The sequence below is a fragment of the Lethenteron reissneri genome, chromosome 40, assembly GCF_015708825.2.
Source record: "Lethenteron reissneri isolate LAM-NWPU_2019-01 chromosome 40, ASM1570882v1, whole genome shotgun sequence".
In the NCBI taxonomy this organism is placed as follows: Eukaryota; Metazoa; Chordata; class Hyperoartia; order Petromyzontiformes; family Petromyzontidae; genus Lethenteron; species Lethenteron reissneri.
The window spans coordinates 2,209,351-2,235,146 of record NC_083818.1 but is presented as its reverse complement, the minus strand read 5'-3'; the positions used below and the strand labels follow the sequence as shown (position 1 = coordinate 2,235,146).

Sequence of the window (25,796 nt, the reverse complement as noted above, 5' to 3'; positions counted from 1 at the left end):
AGCAGTGACACACACAGCAGCAGCAGCAGTGACACAGCAGCAGCAGCAGTGACACAGCAGCAGCAGCAGCAGCAGCAGTGGCACACACAGCAACAGCAGTGGCACACACAGCAACAGCAGTGACACACACAGCAGCAGCAGCAGTGACACACGCAGCAGCAGCAGCAGCAGCAGTGGCACACACAGCAACAGCAGTGGCACACACAGCAGCAGCAGTGGCACACACAGCAACAGCAGTGACACACACAGCAGCAGCAGCAGTGACACACACAGCAGCAGCAGTGACACACACAGCAGCAGCAGTGACACACACAGCAGCAGCAGTGACACAGCAGCAGCAGCAGTGACACACACAGCAGCAGCAGTGACACACACAGCAACAGCAGTGACACACACAGCAGCAGCAGCAGTGACACACACAGCAGCAGCAGTGACACACACAGCAGCAGCAGTGACACACACAGCAGCAGCAGTGACACACACAGCAGCAGCAGTGACACACACAGCAGCAGCAGTGACACACACAGCAACAGCAGTGACACACACAGCAGCAGCAGCAGTGACACACAGCAGCAGCAGCAGTGACACACACAGCAGCAGCAGTGGCACACACAGCAGCAGCAGTGACACACACAGCAGCAGCAGTGACACACACAGCAGCAGCAGTGACACACACAGCAGCAGCAGCAGTGACACACACAGCAGCAGCAGTGGCACACACAGCAACAGCAGTGGCACACACAGCAGCAGCAGTGACACACACAGCAGCAGCAGTGACACACACAGCAGCAGCAGCAGTGACACACACAGCAGCAGCAGTGACACAACAGCAGCAGCAGTGACACACACAGCAGCAGCAGTGACACAGCAGCAGCAGCAGTGACACACACAGCAGCAGCAGTGGCACACACAGCAGCAGCAGTGACACACACAGCAGCAGCAGTGACACACACAGCAGCAGCAGTGACACACACAGCAGCAGCAGCAGTGACACACACAGCAGCAGCAGTGGCACACACAGCAGCAGCAGTGGCACACGCAGCAGCAGCAGCAGTGGCACACGCAGCAGCAGCAGTGGCACACACGGCAGCAGCAGCAGCAGTGGCACACGCAGCAGCAGCAGCAGCAGCAGCAGTGGCACACGCAGCAGCAGCAGCAGCAGTGGCACACGCAGCAGCAGCAGCAGCAGTGGCACAGGCAGCAGCAGCAGCGGTAGGAACTTTGATCGCGGGCGAGGCGCAGCCATCGTTCTCCACCGCACGCCGACATTCAACTTAGCGAGTACCCGACAGCGACACGGCTTTTACTCTCCGGGTGAGCGCGCGACGGTGCGAGGGCGCACGCGAATTGAGCGGCGTTACTTGGGGTAGTTGCGGGCGTAGAACGGCGCTTGCAGAATCCCCGCGGGGAAGACGATCTCGTTTTTGGAGGGGGAGTAGTAGGCGTTGACGGTGGGCGGCGTCATGCTCCACCTGTTCACAAAGACAGAGATTCACCCCCCGGGTAGCCTATTAACAGTCCGGTGGGGCAAGTGCTGTTAGCGCGCGCCTATTAAGGCCGGCACGGCACACGAGGGGGCGGCTGGCCAACTCCTCGCGAGGCCGCCTTGGTCTCCCGAGTGCGACGTTAGCACGCGCTGCACCGTGCGTGCGCTCATTTAAAGCCGAGTCGACCTAGAGGAGGCCCAGCACCGGTTCTTGCATTCGTCACCGATGCTGGCCTTGAGCGGAAAATGGAACTCGGGTGTGCCCAGTTCTGAGCACACTGCGCTAACCAGTGTGCCTCCGAACCCCACCATGCAACCGCGTGTGTGTGTGCATGTGCGCACACGGCAGCTGAGGTCAGTGCTACACCAGCAGCAGAAGATGCTAGCGAAGCGGTGCACGGCCCACAGAGGCAAAACAACGCGGCTAAATTGTCTCGTTGTCGAGAGGTGCGAACGCTTGCGTGATGTGAGCGGGCTGATGAGCGGTGGTATGAGTGGTGCGTGTGGTGGGAGTATGAAGGGTGTGAGTGATGAGCGATGAGAGTGATGCGGGCGGTGTGAGTGGTGGTTATAGCCTCGGTGTGAGTGGTGGTTGAGTGCATTACGACTGTTTGCGCGAGTGGTGAGTAGCGTGCTCGCGTGTTGCGATAGGTCCACGCAAGTTGTGTGTCCGGTTAGGCGAGTGATTGGTTTATGCGATTGGTTTGTGATTGGTGAGCGAGTGGTGAGCGAGTGGTGAGCGAGTGGCGGGCGAGTGGCGGGCGAGTGACGGGCGAGTGACGGGCGAGTGGCGGGCGAGTGGCGGGCGAGTGGCGAGCGTCTGGGGAGCGTGTGGTGAGCGTGTGGCGAGCGTGTGGCGAGCGAGTGGGGAGCGTGTGGTGAGCGTGTGGTGAGCGAGTGGGGAGCGTGTGGTGAGCGTGTGGCGAGCGTGTGGTGAGCGTGTGGCGAGCGTGTGGCGAGCGAGTGGGGAGCGTGTGGCGAGCGTGTGGCGAGCGAGTGGGGAGCGTGTGGTGAGCGTGTGGTGAGCGGTAGTCACTGGTCACGGCTGGGCGGCTTGCGGAGCTGCTCTGATGACATGCGCGAAGAGAAGTTGTAGTAGTTGAGAACGTTTTGGAAGTAATCTTCCTCTATAACCTCATACTGGGACACACACAAAGACAAAGATCTCCCGTATAGCCTTCAACATACTACTGGGGCAAGTGCTGTTAGCGAGCACCTATGAAGGCCAGCGGGGATGTTTACACACTGTACCAGGTTCTCATTTGAGGCTGGGTCGACCTAGGGGAGGACCAACACTGGTGCAAAATAATCTTTACTGGTGTCGACCGTGAGTGGGAATCGAACCTGGGTCGTCAGCGTGCTATCCGCGACACACAGAGACACACGAAGCAAACAGCTGACCATGTGCCCAGAACTCGGTAAATCCACCTCACAAATACAGAGGGGGTGGGGGGACACTGGCCCCAACGTTGTTGCAAGCCACCCCTGCTCGCGCACAGTACACGATGACACCCTTCCGATGAACGCGAGCGGCCGCACCGAAGTGGCGAGGACACACGGCGTCGCCGTTCCCTTGGTGCGTGGTGAAGGCCGCAGGCCGGCAGCTCAGCCGGCGCCCAGCTCGCCCCCTACCTGCGTGAACACCTTGTCCAGCTCCTCTGGCTTCAGGATGAAATCCGGGAAGCCGATCATGTCGTATATGGCGTCCGCCTAGACCACACGGCAGCACAGTGGCGGGTGTGAGCAGTGTGACTGACCGGTATCCGAGTGCGAGGAGTGTCTGAGTGTGACCAGTGTGTCAGGTACAGGTGTTAGTGTGACCAGTATCCAAGTGTGTGGACCAGGGGAAGGGGCCTGTGGGGACCAGGGGGAGAGGCTGTGGGGGTCTATATCAGATCGGGGTGGAAACCCCAGCAGCTGGAACGGTGGGGCTCGGTGGAAGACGTTGGGGCGAGATGTGAAGTCCATGCCAAGCCACTGCTGCTGGCCACCCCCGCTCCACGCCCCCCCCCCCCCCCCCCCCGATATGCACGAGACGCAAATTTGTCAAATTTAAAGAAACGTATCTGTAAATTGCTCCATTAGAAAATATACGTTACAAACCATCGCCTGCCCCCCCCACCTCCCCCTACTGCGAAAACTTAGCCGGACCCTCCAAAAAAAGAGTCGTGAGACTCGGCGTAGCGGTGTTGCTGCATCTCGGCCGCTGGCGGTGCCGCGGCCCGGTGAGCACCTTCTCTTTGGCCGCCTCGATCGTTTCGGGGTCCATCCACGTAAGCTTGCCGAGCCCGGCCTCGAACGCCGAGCGGATCTCCGTGATCATGCCCTCGGCCTGCACAGCGAGACACCGCACCGGCACGCCGGTTGACACACGGAATGCCGCGCAGAATAACGGGCTGAATAACGCGCGGGATAATGCACGGGACAGCAAGCGGAGTACCACACGGATTTATACACGTAATAACACGAGGAATTCCACAAGGAATAACGCACAAAATAACATGTGGATCAACACATGGATCTTTGCGATCATGCCCTCAGCCTGCACAGCGAGAAGCGGCATCAACACACGGGACTCGCACACAGATTCGATTCCCGACTGGGGGCGACCCGAGTTGGGAATCGAACCCGGGCCCTTCTTGGCGCGAGGTACAAGTGTCATCGCCGCGCTGCCGCAACCGTGCCACAGGTGCACTAGGCGGTGCCGGAGCTCGTGCCGTGCCCAGCGACCCGGTCGCCGAGGGTCGGGTTGCGGGGGCGCCCGCGACCGGCCGGCGCACTCACCACGGATTTGCTGCTCTGGTCGAAGGTTGCGCGCACGAACATGGCACCGAGCGCAAACCCCAGTGTGTTGTCCGTGTCCTCCATGCAGTCCTGCCAGCGCGGCGTGCACGACTGCTCTCGATCAACACACACGCGTGGCAGGGAACACACGCGCACACACACACACAAAATCATGTACAACACAGAGTACACACACACAGGCACGCGGCACACCGTGAGCACACAGAGTGGCAGGAAACACAGGAAATGCACACAATAATTTAACACTGAACACATACATAGGGCACACACAGTGTATACCCACACACAGTACACACAGCGTAAATAGATATTCACAGTACACACACAGGGCACACACATCCAGTGTAATCTATACACACCCAGTATACAGTATATATATATACACACAAAGGCAAACACATCCCCTATAGCCTTAACAGACTGTTGGGGCAAGTGCTGTTAGCGAGCAGCATCTATGTAGGCCGGCAGGGCACACGAGGGGGTGGATGCGCAGCACTTCGCCCGGCCGCCTTTGTCTCCCCAGTGGTCACGTTTACACACCGCACCAGGTACTCATTTGAGGCCGAGTCGTCCTAGGGGAGGTCCAGAGCCCATTCAGATAATCGTCACTGGTGTCGGCCGTGAGCGGGAACGAACTCCACTACCGCTCTACTGTGGCGGTGATGTACATATATATACACACACACAGTGTACACACAGTGTACATATACACATACACAGTACACACACACATCACACACACAGTGTACACACTCCCAGTACACACAGTGTACATACACACACACAGTACACACACACGCATAGTGCCAGGTAGTACACACATCACACACACGGTGTACACACTCCCAGTACACACAGTGTATACACACACACAGTACACACACGCATAGTGCCAGGTAGTACACACATCACACACAGTGTACACACTCCCAGTACACACAGTGTAGATATACACACACACAGTACACACACACGCATAGTGCCAAGTAGTACACACATCACACACAGTGTACACACTCCCAGTACACACAGTGTACATACACACACACAGTACACACACACGCATAGTGCCAGGTAGTACACACATCGTGTACACACTCCCAGTACACACAGTGTATACACACACACAGTACACACACGCATAGTGCCAGGTAGTACACACATCACACACACAGTGTACACACTCCCAGTACACACAGTGTACATATACACACACACAGTACACACACACGCATAGTGCCAGGTAGTACACACATCACACACACGGTGTACACACTCCCAGTCCACACAGTGTACATACACACACACAGTACACACACACGCATAGTGCCAGGTAGTACACACATCACACACACAATGTACACACTCCCAGTATACACAGTGTACATACACACACACACAGTACACACACACGCATAGTGCCAGGTAGTACACACATCGCACACACAGAGTACACACTCTCAGTACACACAGTGTACATACACACACACAGTACACACACACGCATAGTGCCAGGTAGTACACACATCGCACACACAAGAGTACACACTCTCAGTACACACAGTGTACATACACACACAGTACACACACACGCATAGTGCCAGGTAGTACACACATCACACACACAGAGTACACACTCCCAGTACACACAGTGTATACACACACACACACAGTACACACACATGCATAGTGCCAGGTAGTACACACATCACACACACAGTGTGCACACTCCCAGTACACACAGTGTACATACACACACACACAGTACACACACACGCATAGTGCCAGGTAGTACACACATCACACACACAGTGTACACACTCCCAGTATACACAGTGTACATACACACACACAGTACACACACACGCATAGTGCCAGGTAGTACACACATCACACACACAGTTTACACACTCCCAAACACACAGTGTACATACACACACACAGTACACACACACGCATAGTGCCAGGTAGTACACACATCACACACACAGTGTACACACTCCCAGTATACACAGTGTACATACACACAGTACACACACACGCATAGTGCCAGGTAGTACACACAATACACACACAGTTTACACACTCCCAGTACACACACAGTGTATATGGACGTATCGGCGGTACACCGTAACAGCATAAACACAACGGTCCTCATAAAACAGCTCTAAAAATCTCAATTTGAGCTGACATGGGGGGGGGGGTCCCTGCCAAGAGGGACACCTCCACTCCCTCCCGGCCCAGTGCCGCTCCTGTGCACCTTCTTGGTGCCGTAGATGACCTCCAAGTACTTCTGCTCGGCGTCCTCAAAGCGCTGGTCGAGGTTGGAGGCCATCCTCTTGGCGAGGCTCCACACCATGTAGGTGTTGAGCAGCCTGCGCGCCGACGCACGGGGGAACACAGCATCGCGTCAAGCTCCTGCTGCCGAGCTCTGCCCCGCGGCACCGAGGGCTGGGCTATAACATCGTTCTACTAACATCGTACTACTAACATCGTACTACTAACATCGTACTACTAACATCGTACGACTTACATCGTACTCCGGTATCATTGACAAGTTTTACTGACTGGCTCTGCTGGCTCGCTGCAGCGCGCACGTCTGCGCGATGATGTCACCCGCATCCCACGGCGTTGAGCCTGGGTTCAAGCGTCGCGCTGATTACACAACACCCCCAACCCACCCACCTTCCACCCTCGATTGAAAACGAATTTCTTTAAGAACTGCTTTTTGTGTTTAGTAGTGTTGTTGTCCTTCCCCCGCACCTGCGATGAGCTCGGTTCACTACGTATGGTGTGAAAGAAGTTCAACACACAGACGTACATACATATGTACAGATACACCCAGGCCATGGGTGCCTTGCAAATGCGTAAAGCAGTGCTCGTTATTAAAGAATTTGGTTACTCTACCAACTGTCAACAACACTGCCTTAAAAGAGAACAATATGAAGGAAGAAAAAAACAATCAGCAACGTTTCAGGCAAGGGTCCTTCTCAACAAAACACATCAATTATCGGTCTGGATGCTCCACTGGTGCCAATATTCACCCAAACTCTGCGGTCCCGTATTGAATTTTCTGGCCAACTCCATGAATGAGTGCGAGAGGAAAGTGGAGCGCCCGGAGTACTCCAGTTGCAATGGTTGGGGGCACCATGGTGGCTAGCTGCTGACTCCCTCGCCTGGTATTCCCCAACAGACGACTCTGTTATTGCGCGTGGCGATGTGCGATGTGCGCAAGAGCGAGACGCCAATGTGGAGTTCTGCTGCTGCCTTCAGGAGTGGGGTTCACATCGTTCTGTTGTTCCTCATCCACCGTTGAAGGAGCGTGGACTGTGGTGCTTTACTGAATGGTCCATAAATGATATCATCATATATAATATATAATATGGACCATATAGGGCATATTTCTGACCATCCACCCCCTCGTGTGCCCTGCCGGCCTTCATCGGTGCTCGCTAACCGCACTTGCCCCAACAGTCTGTTGAGGCTACACGGGGAAACTTTGTACGTGCCGCGGTGGCGAGATGTTATCTCCCTCGCCAAGTACGCAGGAGATCGTGGGTTCGAACCCGACCCTTACACCTGTATATTTGAAGTTTGCATGATCTCCCCGTGGATTTTTCTCTCCTGACTTAGAATCAACATTCATTTAAATGATTTAGCGGCTATACATTTCCACGAGATAAGCCACTTCATTGGGCTATCATTTGTGGCCAGGTCACTTCTGAATGAGAGCTGTATCGCTCACCTGGTAAAATAAAAACAGTCATAATAGGGAGTGGTAGTGTTGCAGTTATCGCGCTACGCTACGAACCCGGCTACCCGAGTTTGATTCTCGCTCACAGCCAACACCAGTGACGATTATCTGAACCGGTCCTGGGCGTCGCTTGGGTCAACTCAGCCTCAAATGAGTGCCTGGGACACTGTAAACACCGCCACTGGAGAGACGAAGGCGGCCGGGCATGGTGCTGGCCACCCAACACTTCGTGTACCGTATTGACCTTCATAGGTGCTACATGCTAACAGAAATTGGCCTAAAATATGTTAAGATTATAAAAGAGGGATCTCTATCTTTGTCCGGAGGTGTGTGGGGAGCAGTGGTGTAGCGAGTGGTTCGTGCATTGCGCTACACACCCAGCAACCCGAGTTCAATTCCCGCCCATGGCCAACACCATTGGCGATTATCTGAACCGGACCTGGGCCTCCCATAGGTCGACTCGGCCTCAAATGAGTACCTGCTGTGATGTGTAAACATCGTCACTGGAGAGACAAAGGTGGGCGGCGTGGTACTGGCCACCCATCCCCTCGTGTGTCGTGCCGACCTTCATAGGTGCTACTCGCAAACACCACTTGCCCCAGCAGCCTCTGCAGGCTATACGGAGGATCTTAGTCTTTGTGTGCATCTGCCAGTCGTCTCAGTCAATGAATCCATAAGCACGTGGGTCAGTCCAGTGAGCTCCTATCAGCGAGCCTTCGACACTTCACATGACAACCTCGAGGTACATCTAGCCTAGCACAAGCGCCATGGTGACATCACCGCCACTCAGTGGCGACCAGTGGTTGTTTATTGTTGTGTGTGTGTACGCGTGCGTGTGTCGGTGTGCAACAACCGAGCGATGCGGTGCGGTGACGGCGTGCGCTACGTTTTGTCGGCGCCGCTGAGGAGCTGGGAAACCTTGCGCAGGTAGTCGGTGGCGTACACCACCACGGGCTCCGTGCCGTTGAGCACCAGCGGGTGGAACACGGCGTTCAGGAACGGCAGCCACTCCACAGCGGGTGCCAGCTCCTGTGATAAACACCGCAGCGGGGCGGGGGGGGGGTAGAGACGGCGGCGTCACACCTCGCACGCGTGCGTATCGGATCGTCGTTACGAGTGTTATATATTGGCCCCTGGCAACTCCCCTTCCCATCCCCGCATCCCCACCAACTCCTCTACGAAGATGTGCCGGCCACGCTACACCGCCACCACGGTCGTGCACAGGTGGAAACGATCGTGAAGGCAAAACGGGATATGGGACAATGGCGCGGCACGACGTAACGGGCATGGAAGGAATCCTCATTGCAATTGAAGGGAACTAGTTCCAGCTGTAACTGTGCAGCGGTACGTGTTGGTTGTTGTTTTCCTCGCACTTTCTGTTTATAGGTGGCATTGTGTCGCCACTTTGGAAGGGTTTAGTCAGAGATCAATCGATTACATTTTTGGGCCGCGTTTTGGACAACTGAGAAAATGGGAGACGTCTTCTGGCATTGCTTGGCACAAAGGGCAGCAGTTGGGGTCGATTCGATTTTAGTAATCGGCTAGCATGGAGCAGTAACCTGAACGGAGTTGAGCCAGTTTTGTGTGAGTTACCCAGGTCAGGGATTTTTCGTCGTCTGCTATGGGTGGGGCCAACCCCCTAGCACGACATTGGGGGCTTGTAGGCGTTCAGGCAGTGCATGGTGGCAGCGGTGTGCAAGTGGTTAAAACATTATTTGGTGGTGCTATTTGGTGGAAGAGCATTTTAAGTAGATTGCACGTTAGCAGAGCTAAAAGGAAAGCAAGGTGGATTTCATTTTCCTAGCAGGTGCAGGGGCTTTGAGTAGCTTTGTGCAAGGATGCATCGTCGAGTGGCATGAAGCCAGATATTGATCGGTGAGAAGCTTTCAGTGTTCTTGAATCGGAAGAACTTTGGTTTCTTGGTGGAGATGGTCAATGGGCGCTATGAGGTGGCATCCTGTGGCTAGGCCAAGTGCCTGGTATTGGGAGGTTTGGAGCTTTTGGTAACCTGTAGAGGAAGAGGTTTGGGCACCAAATGGGACAGGCTGAATTGATGATGGGATGTCCAATGGCTTTGTAGGTTAGGAGTAAAGTCTCCTTTTGGTGACCCCAAGATGTGCCGGCGAAAGCTCGTAAGATGTTATTTCGTTTGTTAACTTTTGCATGGACGTTTCTGCCATATTGAGCGAAGCTGATCATGGTGTCAAAGGTTACACCTAGAATTTTTGGGGTTTTTGCTCGTGGGAGGCGTTGGTTGTTTTTTATGATGTTGGGATGTAAGTTGGATGGATGAAGATCAGGTGTGAAAAGGGTGACTGTTGATTTGGATGTTGAGAGTTGAAGCGATCTATTGGCTAGGAAAGTGCCGAGCCGTTTTAGATAGGAGTTGATGGAGTTTTACCATTTTGGGTATATTTTGATTAGAAGTGTAAACTGTGATGTCGTCGGCATAGCTGACTACTCGTACTCCTTTTGGAGGAGTTGGTAGACCGTGAGGTAGGCGTTGATCAGCGCTGGGGATATTATGGAACCTCGTGGTACTCCTGCATGAATGTTTAGTGAGGAGGATTGGACATCACGAAAGAGAGTCGGCGTGATTGGCATCCCCTTAGGTAATTTGTAAGCCAGCAAACAAGGCCTGATGGTAGCGTAGAACCCTGGATGATGTTGATGAGCGTGAGTTGGTTAACGGTGTCAAAAGCCTTTGTAAGGTCAAGGGAAGTGACGGTAGTGCTGGATGGGGCCTGTTTCTCATTGAAACCGTTTGCAACTGGGGTGGTTATGTTGAGAAGAGCTGTTGTTGTTGAGTGTGCAGGGCGAAAGCCGTGTTGGTGAGATGATGGAGGTAAGTTGGTGGTGATGATTGGAAGGATGAGGGCCTCTAAAATCTTGATCGATGGGCAAAGTAGGGAAATCGGCCTGTAGGACGCTTGCTTGATTGAGGATCTTTGCCAGGTTTTGGAAGTGGGATGATTGTCGATGATTTCCAGACGGCCGCAATGAGGTTGCACTGGAAGTGAGGCGTTAATGGTGGAGGCGGGAAACTTGATGCCAAGGGGGCCGAGGTGTTTGAGGTGGGCATAGCTATGCCATCGGGGCCAACTGCGGAATCATTCTTGGCTTTTTTGAGAGCTAGTTTCACCTCTTCAAGGCTAAATTGGGGGGCGTCGTTTAGGGGGTAGTTCCTTGATTTGACGGATTTTTTGACGGGTGGATTTATTGGAAGAGTGTGGAACGACTCATGATAAAAATTTGTTGAAGTGTTGGCGATGTTATTATTGTTTATGATGGATTTGTTGTTGAAAGTGATTGCTTGCACAATTGGGTGGCGGTTTGGAGTGTCCAAGGCTTTGATGGTCTTCCAAAGTTTTGATGAGTTTTGGCGGTGGTCAAAATATTCAACAAACTAGTACCAGCGTTCTGTTTTGGCTTGATTGATTAGCTTTGTGATTTCAATATTGAAGGATGGGATTTGGGGTGATGTATGATTTTTAGTCCTAATAGTGTTTTGTTGGTTTATTAGCGTTGAGGCTTCTTTAGGGAGGCAGGGAAGGTGTTGCTTGTAGCAACCCACCGGGATGGTGTGCTTGGTGGTAGTTGCGATGATGTTTCTGAAAATCTTTTCAGAGTTATGTGCGGATGTGTGGATATGGTTGATGTTGTCGGCGAAGAATGCTTCTGATTCTGAAGTAAAAAGTGGCCAGTTGGCTTTTTAAAAGTTGTAATACGAGCGGTTTTTAGGAGTTTGTGAAGGCTTGCGGCATTGACGGTCAACACAAAAGGCAGGTGGTCAGATCCAAGGGCTGTAAAGACTTGAAAGGAGGTTTCCTGACGCTATTGAGATATCTGGTGAGGATGAAGGGCTAGGTGACAGAACTCTGTTTTATTCTTTTCATTGAGTAGCCCATAGGGGGAGCCGTTCAAGATGTCGGCAATGAGGTCGCCACGTGCATCTGAAAGGGAAGGGTGCCAAAGTTTGTTGTGGGCGTTGAAATCTCCAATAACAATTGAGTCGTTGTTCGGTAAAAGTCGATTTATATTGAACTGATAGTTGTGAGGCTGAGAACCGGTTGGTGGGATGTAGACGTTAAATATAGTGAGTGGGCCTAGATGGGATTTGATACGGACGATTAAGACTTCTGTGGTGATATCAGAAGGAGGCATTGGGATTTAAATTTCTTCAAATTGATGAGGAAAGCTAGACCGCCACCAGCTGTTGGTCGGTCTCGACGGAGGAAAGTGAAATTTTGAAAGTTGGGCGGGCGAGAAGTGGATTTTTATTTTGTTTCTTGGATGGCGGCTATATTATTTGAGTTTTGTTGTAGGAAGGTGCAGAGTTCAAGAGATTTGTTGTTGATGCCGTTGATGTTAAGTTGAAGTATTTTAGGTCGTTTTTGTTGTGATTGAAACGGTGGTTGCAATGGATGAGGTGGTGGTGCTAGTGTGGTTATGCAAGGTGGAGTTGTTGGAGTGGATGATGTACAATATTTGCAGAACCAGCCGGAATTTGAACTGGGGATGCGGGCTAAAAAGTAGCGCAGCGTTTGTGGTACCAAGCTTCACAACCGTTGCATTGGATACAATTTGCATTGACGTTCTTGCCGCAGCCGCCACAAGGCAAAAACGGGGCCTGGATTCAATTCGACGTCCCCAGCAATAATGAGAAGCCAGCTCCAGTATGCCGGGAGGCCTGGGCTGGCTGGCGAAAAAACAGGGAAGTGCGAGGGGTGATGATGTTGCCATTAGCAAAGTGCTTTCGTAGGACTTGGTCTCTCCGCTTCGAACAAGCGGCAACACTGGAGAGTACGGGTTGGTGGACTGTACGGTCACCTGCTGCTGCTGCTGCTACCGCCCCACCCATCAACAAGGCTGAACGGCGGCAGCTGAACGGCGGCGCCAGAGCGGCGTGCCGGCTCGCAGCCAGCACCGGTGCACGGCCAGATGTCAATTTGTAACTTTTTTAAATTGTTATTCAAGAAACCCAGAATACAAAGTAGATACCAAAGAGGGGAGGGGGCGGGGGTGGGAGGGGAAACAGCGAATGATGTGAACCAAACCCCGGAGCGGTACACCCTCAAAAGTTGGGGACCGACCAGTGGGTGACTGGGCTCACTGCCCAACCGCGGAAGGGTTAACGATCGGGAGCAAGGGCATTTATGGGAAGGGGATGAAGATGGAAGAAGGGGGAGGGGTAGGGGGGAGACATAATGTAACCAAACTGAACCAGAAATACAATAACATCAACACAATGCCCAAGTTAGGCATTCTTGTTTTCTCAAAGGAGCGCTGACTAACGACCGTGTGTTAATAGAGGTGGTCTCGTGTCCAGAGTCCATCCCTTCACCCCGGGCCTCCATACAATTTTTTTACTTTTGATCCCATCTCAAAAAACCAAGTCGCCAATCCCTCCGCCACGCCGTCCGCAAGAAGCCGTTTTGATTCGGAACGGAGGAAGAACAGAGTTGGGAGACCCCCCCGCCCCCTGCTCCTCCGGCGACGCGAGAGCAGCACCTGCAGCTGCACGATGCTCATCTTGTGGTAGATGTCCTCCTCGTCGCGCCGCTCCTCCTGCTGGCGTCGTCAGGTTCGCGATCTCCGTCTCCAGGTGCAGCACGCGCTCCAGCAGCGCGCGCGTCGCGTTGGGCTCCCCGCCCAGCAGCACGCACACCTCCACCATGTAGCTCAGGTACGCCGTCAAGACCTGCCGTACACACACACAAGGCACCCCCCCCCCCCCCCCCCCCCACCGATAGCCTTATCAGACTGCTGGGGCAAGTGCTGTTAGCGAACACCTATGAAAGCTGCCGGCACGGCACACGAGGATGGGTGGACACCACCACCACACCCGACCACCTTTGTCTCCCCAGTGGCGATATTTACACATCGCACCAAGTACGGTTCGGATAATCGCCACTGGTGTTGGCCGTGAGCCGGAATCGAACTAGGGTGACCGGGTTCGTAAGGCAGTGCGCTAACCATTACACTACCGCGATACACACCACACACATAGAGATACACACCACACACACACACACCACACACACCACACACACCACACACACCACACACACCACACACACACACCACACACACACACACCACACACACACACCACACACACACACCACACACACACACACCACACACACCACACACACACACCACACACACACACACACACCACACACACACACCACACACACCACACACACACACACCACACACACCATACACACACACCACACACACACACCACACACACCATACACACACACCACACACACACACACACCACACACACACCACACACACACATATACACACCACACACCACACACACACAGATACACACCACACACAGCTACACACCACACACACACAGCTACACACCACACACACACAGCTACACACCACACACACACAGATACACACCACACACACACACACACACACACACACACCACACACACACAGCTACACACCACACACACACAGCTACACACCACACACACACACCACACACACACACACACACAGATACACCACACACACACAGCTACACACCACACACACACAGCTACACACCACACACACACAGCTACACACCACACACACACAGCTACACACCACACACACACAGCTACACACCACACACACACAACTACACACCACACACACACACACACCACACACACACAGCTACACACCACACACACACAGCTACACACCACACACACACAGATACACACCACACACACACACAGATACACACCACACACACACAGATACACACCACACACACAACGCGCACAGCATCGGCGTACTACGGTCAAACCTGCACCACCACGCACCCACCACACGCAGCGCAGGTCAAGGGGCACGTGTCAAAGGTTCGTCGCGAGCCAAGGGGAGCAACACACCTTCTCGTTGGCCGTCTTGTTGAGGTAGTAATCACGGGACGGCAAGCCCAGGTTCGGTTGGTCCACCTGCATTAACCACACGTGCGAGTGCGCGTGCAAACTTACACACGCAAACACAAAGCGTGCAAAAATACACACACAACACTTGCCAATAAATGACGTCAGCACAGCGCGTATGCCAGGCTAGGTGCATGCTGAGATCAGGGGGTGGGTGGCCACCACCACTCCCAGCTTCCTTTGTCTCCCCAGTGGCGATGTTTACCGGGTACTCATTTGAGGCTGAGTCGACCTAGGGGAGGCCCAAGACCGATTCAGATTATCTTCACTAGTGTTGGCCGTTGAGCGGGAATCGAACTCGGTCGCCATGTTCGTAGCGCAGTGCTCTGACACACACACACGCACACATACGTGCACACACAGACCAAACCACATCAGCAGCCAGCTGCGAGCCAGGACGTGCGCACGTGCCTGGATGACATTGGAGTTGGAGTTCTTGGAGTCGGGCCCCACGTAGACGGAGAAGAAGGGCGTGGCGCGCACCATCGACGACACCAACTGGAGCACATCCTGGAAGGAATCCTTGTCCCAAGCGCCGGTCACGTTCCAGCCGCCAACCTGCTCGCGGACGAGACCGCACGCACGGACGCACACACGGACGCACGCACACACGGACGCACGCACGGACGCACACACGGACGCGTGCACGCACGCACGCACGGACGCACACACGGACGCACGCACACACGGACGCGTGCACGCACGCACGTACGCACGGACGCACGCATGCACGTCAGCCTCAGTGCTGACGTGCAGGCCATCGTCAATGCCTCCGGCCGAGTCTCCTTGGGAAGCAGAGTCGAGCGATATTGGCCGAGGTCATTTGCAACGCCAGTAAGCGACGCCAATGGCTCTTCTCTGACGAAGAGCGAGCGGATCCTGGCCTCGGCTGGCGTGGAGGGGGGGGGGTTCGTCGAGGTCGGGATCGTTTGAACGTCGCCTCCCGTGACCCCGACGTTTAAAGCGACCACGACGTAAATTCTCGTAACCCTAGAAGAGCCTCCCTCTTCCTGCTTCTCCCCTCACCCACCCCGACACCTAATCTCTGGGATCAAAACCCCAACATCCTTGTCCGATCGCTCTGCTTTGCAGACTTTTAAGTTATAAATGCGTGTTACTGGAAAGAGATGTGTTATTAAAACCTATTTATATATGCTTCCGCTTGTTAAACGTTTAGTTCATTCAGTAAATGGATTCTTAAAATGTATTTATAATATAATTGTGTTTCTGCTGTCTGTTGCTGCTGTGTCCTGTACAAAGCTTTGAGATCCTTGGTGATAAGCGCTGTATAAATTGAATTATTATTATCAGCCTTGTATTTTGTACAGCTGTTTTTGGATATGTTGTGTGTGTGTGTAACGGAGCGGTAGTGTGACGGTCAGCAAGCTGCGCTATGAACATTGCCACGGGGGAGACAAAAGCCTCCGGCCATGGTGGGTGGCCACTCAACCCCTTGGTGCGCCGTGTCGGCGGCCTTCACAGGCACTGCTCGCTAACGGCACTTGGGGAGAGAGAGAGGTCACCTTGTCGATGAGGTCGATGAGGGGCTGTGCGCCCAGCTCCTCGATGTGGGCCTCGTTCATGCAGGACTGGTAGTAGCGGTGAGCCTTCCGCTCCGCCTCGCTCGAGCTCACGTTCGCCGTGCTGTTCTCTTCACGACGACGATGCCGCCGCCGACACGCAGGGGGAGGGCGGAGCCAACGGGGCAAAAGATTAACGGGGAAAATCGCGTCCGCGCACGATGCTGGATTCAGTTGACGGTTTCCGTGATTTTGTATGTGCGTATTTTGAACTTCTGTCACTCCGTACACAGCCAACCGTGCTAATAGGAGGTAAAACATACATAATACTTCTGAAGTATTATAAATGTTCAGGAGCGAGATGCCAATGTTGAGGTCTAATGGCCACAACGAGAGGGCTTCAGGAGAGTGTTCGTGGAGTTTTGCTCTTTTTCTTCCTCCGTACTACGTAGTTCATAGTTTGGGATGTACGGCCAGAGTCGCGCACTACCGTAGCTTGTCCTTAATGTACCTCTATGTACCTCTATAGGTCTCTATGTATGTCTATGGGTTTACTATATGACTCATAGTTTGGGTTGCATGGCCACAATCGCACTGCTGTAGCTTGACTTTAATAACAAGTTTTTAACTGGCAGTACGGAAGCTGATGGGTAGCTACCATGACTAAATTCGTTTTGGATAATTACAAAACGGTACTTTTTGATCGGGATTGTGTTTCAATGCTTCGGGAAACCCTTTGATCAATCTGGCCAGTTAGTGCCAAACAGCAAGAACACTTTATAACAGAGATTCGATCATCTTTACATGAGTTATAGTGCCTACCCGTCGTGGACAGATGGACGGACAGAGCTAATGCATAAACACTTTCAACCTCGGTTGGAAAGTGTCCACTAACGAGGAAAGACCACGCTAATGGAAAAAAGCAATTATCGATCAGAAACATCACCCCCTAATGCAAAGCCACCACTTCGAAACGGCCAGAAAAATGATATTTACCCGTCACTGCAAGCATCCTAGCTGCACTAATCACATACTGGAGGAGAATATGTTTGGCCTGGCAAAAAACGTGAATCTAAGCCAAGCCCCGCAACTCAACTCAGTTCTGTCACTGCAAGAGACTCTTGCAGTGACAGAAGTGACAGAGCCTTGTGTGAGCATGAGTGTTGGGTCGCCCACGAGATGTTTCTGAAAGTCCTCTTCGACCCCCAGTAAGAGGTTCCCCAACGTCGCTCACAAGAATAGCTGCCGACGGGGTGGCGATGTGGTGCATTAGAAGCGGACTGCGACAGAATCACCCATCTTGCAGATATTAGTCAGTCAGTTAAAAAAGTGGGGCACGTCACATGATTACTCGATGGATAGCAACTGTCAATTAATGCACACAGAGATTAACCCGCAAATAATGATTAACTCGGTATTTTTGTTGTTTACCTATTATATTATTTTGCCCATTTTTACATTAAACTTTATTTATTCAATAAATTACGTGAATATCGCACATCAATGTCGTTATTTTGTATGATCTGTAAACCGCAGAATGTAATTTAAGATAAAAACAGACATTTTCAAGATGGCTGCCCGATCGACTTTGAGCTGGCCGACGGATTGACTGAGCGGAATCGATACAATTGGCCTGGATTCACGATCCGCAATGACCATATATGGGAAAAGACATGCCCCCATTCGGCCAATGCCACGCCTACTTTCTTCCATATATGGTAAAATGTCTGATCGGTGATTTCTTTGCGTGTACGATTTTATCGTATTACAGCGCACAATTACAAGAGGTGGAAGTAACGAATCAATCGGAGAGCACAACCTCAAAGTAAAACGTCCCATGAGGGTTAAAGCAGAAAATGAATACACTCGTCAGGAGAAGCGGTGGCGCAGTTGTAAGCGCACTGCACTCTGAACTCGAAAACCCGGGTTTTAAATTAAACAAATTACAACTAAGCAAAATATTTTACCACACTAAGCTGAATAGAAATGATAGCTCAACGAAGTGGCTTATCACGTGTAAATTTATAGCACCCAAATAGTCCAAACACGTTGATTATAAATGTGGAGTGAAAAACCGGAGGACCAGGAGAAAAATCCACATGACCACAGGGGGAGAGAGACACCGCAAACTTCAAATATAAAGCAGGCATCAGGGTCGGGATCGAACCCACGACCTCCTGCACATCAGGCGAGGGATTTGACATCATCAATCCACGAACGCGGCTAACATCGGTGGCGAGCGACGTCCGAACCGGTCGCGGGGAGCCACCCCTTCGTATCACCAACCACGCCACGCTGCCGTGCGGGCACGGCGGCGTCGGCAGGAACGCCGCACGCGGACACGTGCGCACGCGTACCCCGAACATCGTCAGCGTCGCTCACCGAGCAGTCCGCGCATCACCCCCTGGTTCTGCTCCCAGAGGTTGTTGAAGGTGTTCCAGCGCGAGCGGCCCTCCGGCAGGGGGTTCCTGCGAGCCCACCCGCCGCACGCGTACGTGAAGAAGTCCTGGCACGGGCTCACGGAACGGTCCATGGAGGCGAGGATGCGTGCCGCCACCCCCACGCACGACTCGGACAGGCACACCGAACGCGACGGGTCTAGGGGGGGGGGGGCAGGGGAGGGGGGGTGCGGAGATGGGGGGGTTGCCTGGTGTCACATCAGGGCTGGTTGCTTGCTTGTTTGCACGTGGCGTCTGTGTGTATGTATGTTGAACTTCTTTCGCACCGTATGTAGCCAAACGTGCTAACTGGCGGTGTGGGGAAGGGTGCCCTGCTCGAGGATTAAGGATTTGCATGTAGAGGGCACTTGCAAATTACCTGACGGAGTAAAAATCACAAACCAAAACTGCTGCGCTCGTGTGAAGCTACTGCAGAATTTGTTGGCGAAGCGTAGCGCCTTCGTGACCGCCTTGTGCTTTAACAATGGCGGGAATACCAAATGTGCAAATGGAATGATTTCATAATGATTTGACGGTTACGTTGCTGGTGATGGGATGGCGATGACAGCACCACCTACCCTAGCTGACGATGTGATGGTGATGATGTGATGGTGGTGATGACACCACCTACCATTGCTGGCGATGGTGGTGTGATGGCGATGACGACACCATCTGCCGTTGCTGGTGATGGTGACGTGATGGTGATGTGATGGCGATGACGGCACCACGTACCGTTGCTGGTGATGGTGATGAAGATGAGACAGGACGTCAGGGCGACAGCCATGACGGGCGTGAGCGTGAGCAGCAGCAGCTCCAGGCGAGTTCGTCTCCTCAGCAGGCCGGGAGCCCATCCTGTCAGGCGGCTGTACCCAAAGCGCACCTACTCTCACCCGCAGCACAGAGGCAGCGTGGCCAGTGTGTCACCAAACGGCACAACAGACGGTGAGACCAGTGTCTCTCAAGTGCCAGTCTGACCGGTGTCTCCGTGTGACCAGTGTCTCCCCGTGACCTGTGTCTCCGTGTGACTGGTGTCTCTAGGTGGTTGGGGCGAGTGCTGACCTGTGGAGGGTGGTCGGCCACACCTTCCTCTATCACCACGTCGGTCCCCTCCTCATCGTCGAAGCTTGTGCGCTTGTAGTTTGACATCTGCAGACACGGCAGCCGAAGTCGGGTAGGGCGGGGGGGAATTGTTGTTTAAGAGAGCGCGACGTTTGACAAAAACCGCACGGCTGATGGGCGAATGGCAATGCCCAAATCAGCCGGAATGCGCCCGATAATCTAGCCGAGTATCGGAAGCTGAGCAGGGTTGAGGCTGGATAAGCGCTCGGTTGGTCGACCACGATGTGTAACAAAACAAGACGTGCAGCATTAACCAGGGAGGCCCGTTGAGCTCGAACAACGAGCGCCTGCGACGAGTTGCGAACGCGCTGCCCGCTCGGCGATGTCCCCTCGCTCTCACGAATCCAGGGACATAAAAACGTCCTGCGCCACCGTGTCTGGCCCTTTAAATGGTGACCGTGAGACGTGACGTAGAGGGGGGTGGTGGTGTTGATGCTGAACGTGCGGCGTCATCAGCACAGCGGAGGCCACACGAGAGATAAAGCGGTGGCGGCGTGCTGAGACAGGGGGAGCAGGGTGATAAGAGGGGTGGTGAAGGCCGGGGGAAGTGGGGGTCGGGGGGGTGAAGAGGAAGTTACAGATCGGAGAAGGAGGAACTGGCAGAGATGGAGACAGGGAAGTTGAGAGGCGGGAGATGACGCGAGACAAGAGAGCAGTGGAGATCGAGAGGCCGGCGAGGTGTAAGGAAGGAGAGAGGATCTCTGAGTGGAGGGGAGCTGGGGACGGGGATTCTGGGGGCACAAGGGAGGGGCGGTGCCGAGGGGAGCGGGGATGGGTAAGGGTGTGATGAGTGTAATGGGAGGTACGGGTGTGATAGGGGTAGGGGGTGTGATGGGTAGGAGTGTGATCGAGGTAGGTGGTTTGATGGGTAGGTGGTGTGATGGGAGGTAGGGGTGTTATAGGGGGAGGTGGTGTGATGGGTAGGGGTGTGATGGGAGGTAGGGGTGTGATTGGGGTAGGTGGTGTGATGGGTAGGGGTGTGATAGGGGGAGGTGGTGTGATGGGTAGGGGTGTGAGAATGCGTGGAGACCGGGGGGAGGCTGCGATGTGGGAGGGAGGAGGTGGGACATTGAGGAGCTGGGTATGAGACAAGAGGGTGATGAGTGGGAAGCCGGGGGGGGGGGGGGGGGGTGTCGCTGGTAGGGGGCGATGGGCGCGTGGAGGGAGAGTGCCCGTCGAAGGTGGCGAAGAAGGGTCGCGGTGGAGGGAGAGGAGACCGGGGGAGGGTGAAGAGGGTGGAGACACACGGGGGGGGGAGAGTGGAGACACACGGGGGGGTGGGGAGGGTGGAGACACACGGGAGGAGAGGGTGAAGAGGGTGGAGACACACGGGGGGGGAGAGTGGAGACACACGGGGGGGTGGGGAGGGTGGAGACACACGGGAGGAGAGGGTGGGGAGGGTGGAGACACACGGGGGGGGGAGGGTGAAGAGAGTGGAGACACACGGGGGGGGAGAGTGGAGACACACGGGGGGGTGGGGAGGGTGGAGACACACGGGAGGAGAGGGTGAAGAGGGTGGAGACACACGGGGGGGGGGAGAGTGGAGACACACGGGGGGGTGGGGAAGGTGGAGACACACGGGAGGAGAGGGTGAAGAGGGTGGAGACACACGGGGGGGGGGAGAGTGGAGACACACGGGAGGAGAGGGTGGGGAGGGTGGAGACACACGGGGGTGGGGAGGGTGGAGACACACGGGGGGGGAGGGTGAAGAGAGTGGAGACACACGGGGGGGGAGGGTGGAGACACACGGGGGGGGGGAGGGTGGAGACAAACGGGGGGAGGGTGGAGACACACGCGGGTTGGAGGGTGGGGGGGGAGACACACGGGGGGGTGGGGTGGGTGGAGACACACGGGGGGGGGAGTGGAGACACACGGGGGGGTGGGGAGGGTGGAGACACACGGGGGGGGGGGGGGGTGGAGACACACGGGGGGGGTGGGGAGGGTGGAGACACACGGGAGGGGAGTGGAGACACACGGGGGGGGAGTGGAGACACACGGGGGGGGGGAGACACACGGGGGGGGGGGGAGTGGAGACACACGGGGGGGGGTGGGGAGGATGGAGACACACGGGGGGGAGGGTGGAGACACACGGGGGGGGGGTGGAGACACACGGGGGGGGGGGGGTGGGGGTGGAGACACACGGGGGGAGGAGGGTGGAGACACATGGGGGGGGAGGGGGGGAGACACACGGGGGGGAGGGTGGAGACACACGGGGGGGGGGGGGTGGGGGTGGAGACACACGGGGGGGGGGAGGGTGGAGACACATGGGGGGGGAGGGGGGGAGACACACGGGGGGGAGGGGGGGAGACACACGGGGGGGGAGGGTGGAGACACACGGGGGGGGGGGAGGGTGGAGACACACGGGGGGGGAGGGTGGAGACACACGGGGGGGAGGGGGGGAGACACACGGGGGGGGAGGGTGGAGACACACGGGGGTGGAGGGTGGGGAGGGTGGAGACACACGGGGGGGAGGGTGGAGACACACGGGGGGGAGGGGGGGGAGACACACGGGGGGGGGAGGGTGGAGACACACGGGGGGGAGGGTGGAGACACACGGGGGGGGGAGGGGGGGGAGACACACGGGGGGGAGGGTGGAGACACACGGGGGGGGTGGAGACACACGGGGGGAGGGGGGGGAGACACACGGGGGGGGAGTGTGGAGACACACGGGGGGGGGAGGGTGGAGACACACGGGGGGGAGGGTGGAGACACACGGGGGGGGAGGGTGGAGACACACGGGGGGGGGGAGGGTGGAGACACACGGGGGGGGGAGGGTGGAGACACACGGGGGGGGAGGGTGGAGACACACGGGGGGGGAGGGTGGAGACACACGGGGGGGGGGGGGTGGAGACACACGGGGGGGAGGGTGGAGACACACGGGGGGGGGGGAGGGTGGAGACACACGGGGGGGGGTGGAGACACACGGGGGGGGGAGGGTGGAGACACACGGGGGGGGAGGGTGGAGACACACGGGGGGGGGAGGGTGGAGACACACGGGGGGGGGAGGGTGGAGACACACGGGGGGGGAGGGGGGGAGACACACGGGGGGGGAGGGGGGGAGACACACGGGGGGGGAGGGGGGGAGACACAAGACACACGGGGGGAGGGGTGGAGACACACGGGGGGGAGGGTGGAGACACACGGGGGGGGGGAGGGTGGAGACACACGGGGGGGGGAGGGTGGAGACACACGGGGGGGGAGGGGGGGAGACACACGGGGGGGGAGGGTGGAGACACACGGGGGGGGAGGGGGGGAGACACACGGAGGGGGGGGTGGAGACACACGGGGGGGGAGGGTGGAGACACACGGGGGGGGGAGGGTGGAGACACACGAGGGGGGGAGGGGGGGAGACACACGGGGGGGAGGGGGGGAGACACACGGGGGGGAGGGTGGAGACACACGGGGGAGGGAGGGTGGAGACACACGGGGGGGAGGGGGGTAGACACACCGGGGGGAGGGGGGGGAGACACCGGGGGGGGGGTGGAGACACACGGGGGGGGGGGAGGGTGGAGACACACGGGGGGGGGAGGGGGGGAGACACACGGGGGGGGGAGGGTGGAGACACACGGGGGGGAGGGGGGGAGACACACGGGGGGGAGGGGGGGAGACACACGGGGGGGGGGAGGGGGGGAGACACACGGGGGGGAGGGGGGGAGACACACGGGGGGGAGGGTGGAGACACACGGGGGGGGAGGGTGGAGACACACGGGGGGGGGGAGGGGGGGAGACACACGGGGGGGGAGGGGGGGAGACACACGGGGGGGGGGGAGGGGGGGAGACACACGGGGGGGAGGGGGGGGAGACACACGGGGGGGAGGGTGGAGACACACGGGGGGGGAGGGGGGGAGACACACGGGGGGGAGGGTGGAGACACACGGGGGGGGAGAGTGGAGACACACGGGGGGGGGAGGGGGGGAGACACACGGGGGGGGGAGGGGGGGGAGACACACGGGGGGGAGGGGGGGAGACACACGGGGGGGGGGGTGGAGACACACGGGGGGGGAGGGTGGAGACACACGGGGGGGGGTGGAGACACACGGGGGGGGGGGGGTGGAGACACACGGGGGGGAGGGTGGAGACACACGGGGGGGGGAGGGTGGAGACACACGGGGGGGAGGGTGGAGACACACGGGGGGGGTGGGGGTGGAGACACACGGGGGGGGGAGGGTGGAGACACATGGGGGGGGAGGGGGGGAGACACACAGGGGGGAGGGGGGGAGACACACGGGGGGGGAGGGTGGAGGACACACGGGGGGGGGGAGGGTGGAGACACACGGGGGGGGAGGGTGGAGACACACGGGGGGGAGGGGGAGAGACACACGGGGGGGAAGGGTCGAGACACACGGGGGGGGAGGGTGGAGACACACGGGGGGGGAGGGTGGGGAGGGTGGAGACACACGGGGGGGAGGGTGGAGACACACGGGGGGGAGGGGGAAAGACACACGGGGGGGGGGAGGGGGGGAGACACACGGGGGGGAGGGTGGAGACACACGGGGGGGGGGGGTGGGGGTGGAGACACACGGGGGGGGGAGGGTGGGGAGGGTGGAGACACACGGGGGGGGGGAGGGGGGGAGACACACGGGGGGGGAGGGTGGGGGTGGAGACACACGGGGGGAGGGGGGAGGGAGACACACGGGGGGAGGCTGGAGACACACGGGGGGGGAGAGTGGAGACACACGGGGGTGGAGGGTGGAGACACACGGGGGGGGAGGGTGGGGGTGGAGACACACGGGGGGAGGGGGGGAGACACACGGGGGGGGAGGGGGGGAGACACACGGGGGGGGAGGGTGGAGACACACGGGGGGTGGAGGGTGGAGACACACGGGGGGGGAGGGTGGGGGTGGAGACACACGGGGGGAGGGAGGGAGACACACGGGGGGGAGGGTGGAGACACACGGGGGGGGAGGGTGGAGACACACGGGGGGGAAGGTGGAGACACACGGGGGGGGAGGGTGGAGACACACGGGGGGGGGGGAGGGTGGAGACACACGGGGGGGGAGGGTGGAGACACACGGGGGGGGAGGGTAAGGGACACACGGGGGGGGAGGGTGGAGACACACGGGGGGGGGGGGTGGAGACACACGGGGGGGAGGGTGGAGACACACGGGGGGGGGAGGGTGGAGACACACGGGGGGGGGTGGAGACACACGGGGGGGGAGGGTGGAGACACACGGGGGGGGAGGGTGGAGACACACGGGGGGGGAGGGTGGAGACACACGGGGGGGGGAGGGTGGAGACACACGGGGGGGGAGGGGGGAGACACACGGGGGGGAGACACACGGGGGGGAGGGGTGGAGACACACGGGGGGGGGGGAGGGTGGAGACACACGGGGGGGGGGGAGGGTGGAGACACACGGGGGGGGAGGGTGGAGACACACGGGGGGGAGGGGGGGAGACACACGGGGGGGGAGGGTGGAGACACACGGGGGGGGAGGGGGGGAGACACACGGGGGGGGGGTGGAGACACACGGGGGGGGAGGGTGGAGACACACGGGGGGGGGAGGGTGGAGGACACACGGGGGGGGGAGGGGGGGAGACACACGGGGGGGAGGGGGGGAGACACACGGGGGGAGGGTGGAGACACACGGGGGGGGGAGGGTGGAGACACACGAGGGGGGGAGTGGGGGAGACACACGGGGGGGGGAGGGGGGGAGACACACGGGGGGGGGGGGGTGGAGACACACGGGGGGGGAGGGT

General features: G+C 57.3%; 1 protein-coding gene across 1 annotated transcript in view; it reads right to left on the bottom strand.

The window, feature by feature from the left end:
• Positions 1-25,796, bottom strand: part of ECE1 (endothelin converting enzyme 1) — a 51,200-nt gene that overhangs the window by 16,037 nt on the left and 9,367 nt on the right. Inside the window, 15 exon segments of the mRNA XM_061568011.1 lie at positions 1,362-1,472; positions 2,523-2,626; positions 3,119-3,196; positions 3,720-3,818; positions 4,271-4,381; positions 6,552-6,666; positions 8,932-9,074; positions 13,557-13,616; positions 13,618-13,746; positions 14,966-15,031; positions 15,434-15,580; positions 16,546-16,673; positions 18,925-19,140; positions 19,713-19,860; positions 20,040-20,126. Of these exon segments, the coding sequence (XP_061423995.1) occupies positions 1,362-1,472; positions 2,523-2,626; positions 3,119-3,196; positions 3,720-3,818; positions 4,271-4,381; positions 6,552-6,666; positions 8,932-9,074; positions 13,557-13,616; positions 13,618-13,746; positions 14,966-15,031; positions 15,434-15,580; positions 16,546-16,673; positions 18,925-19,140; positions 19,713-19,860; positions 20,040-20,126 (1,742 nt within the window).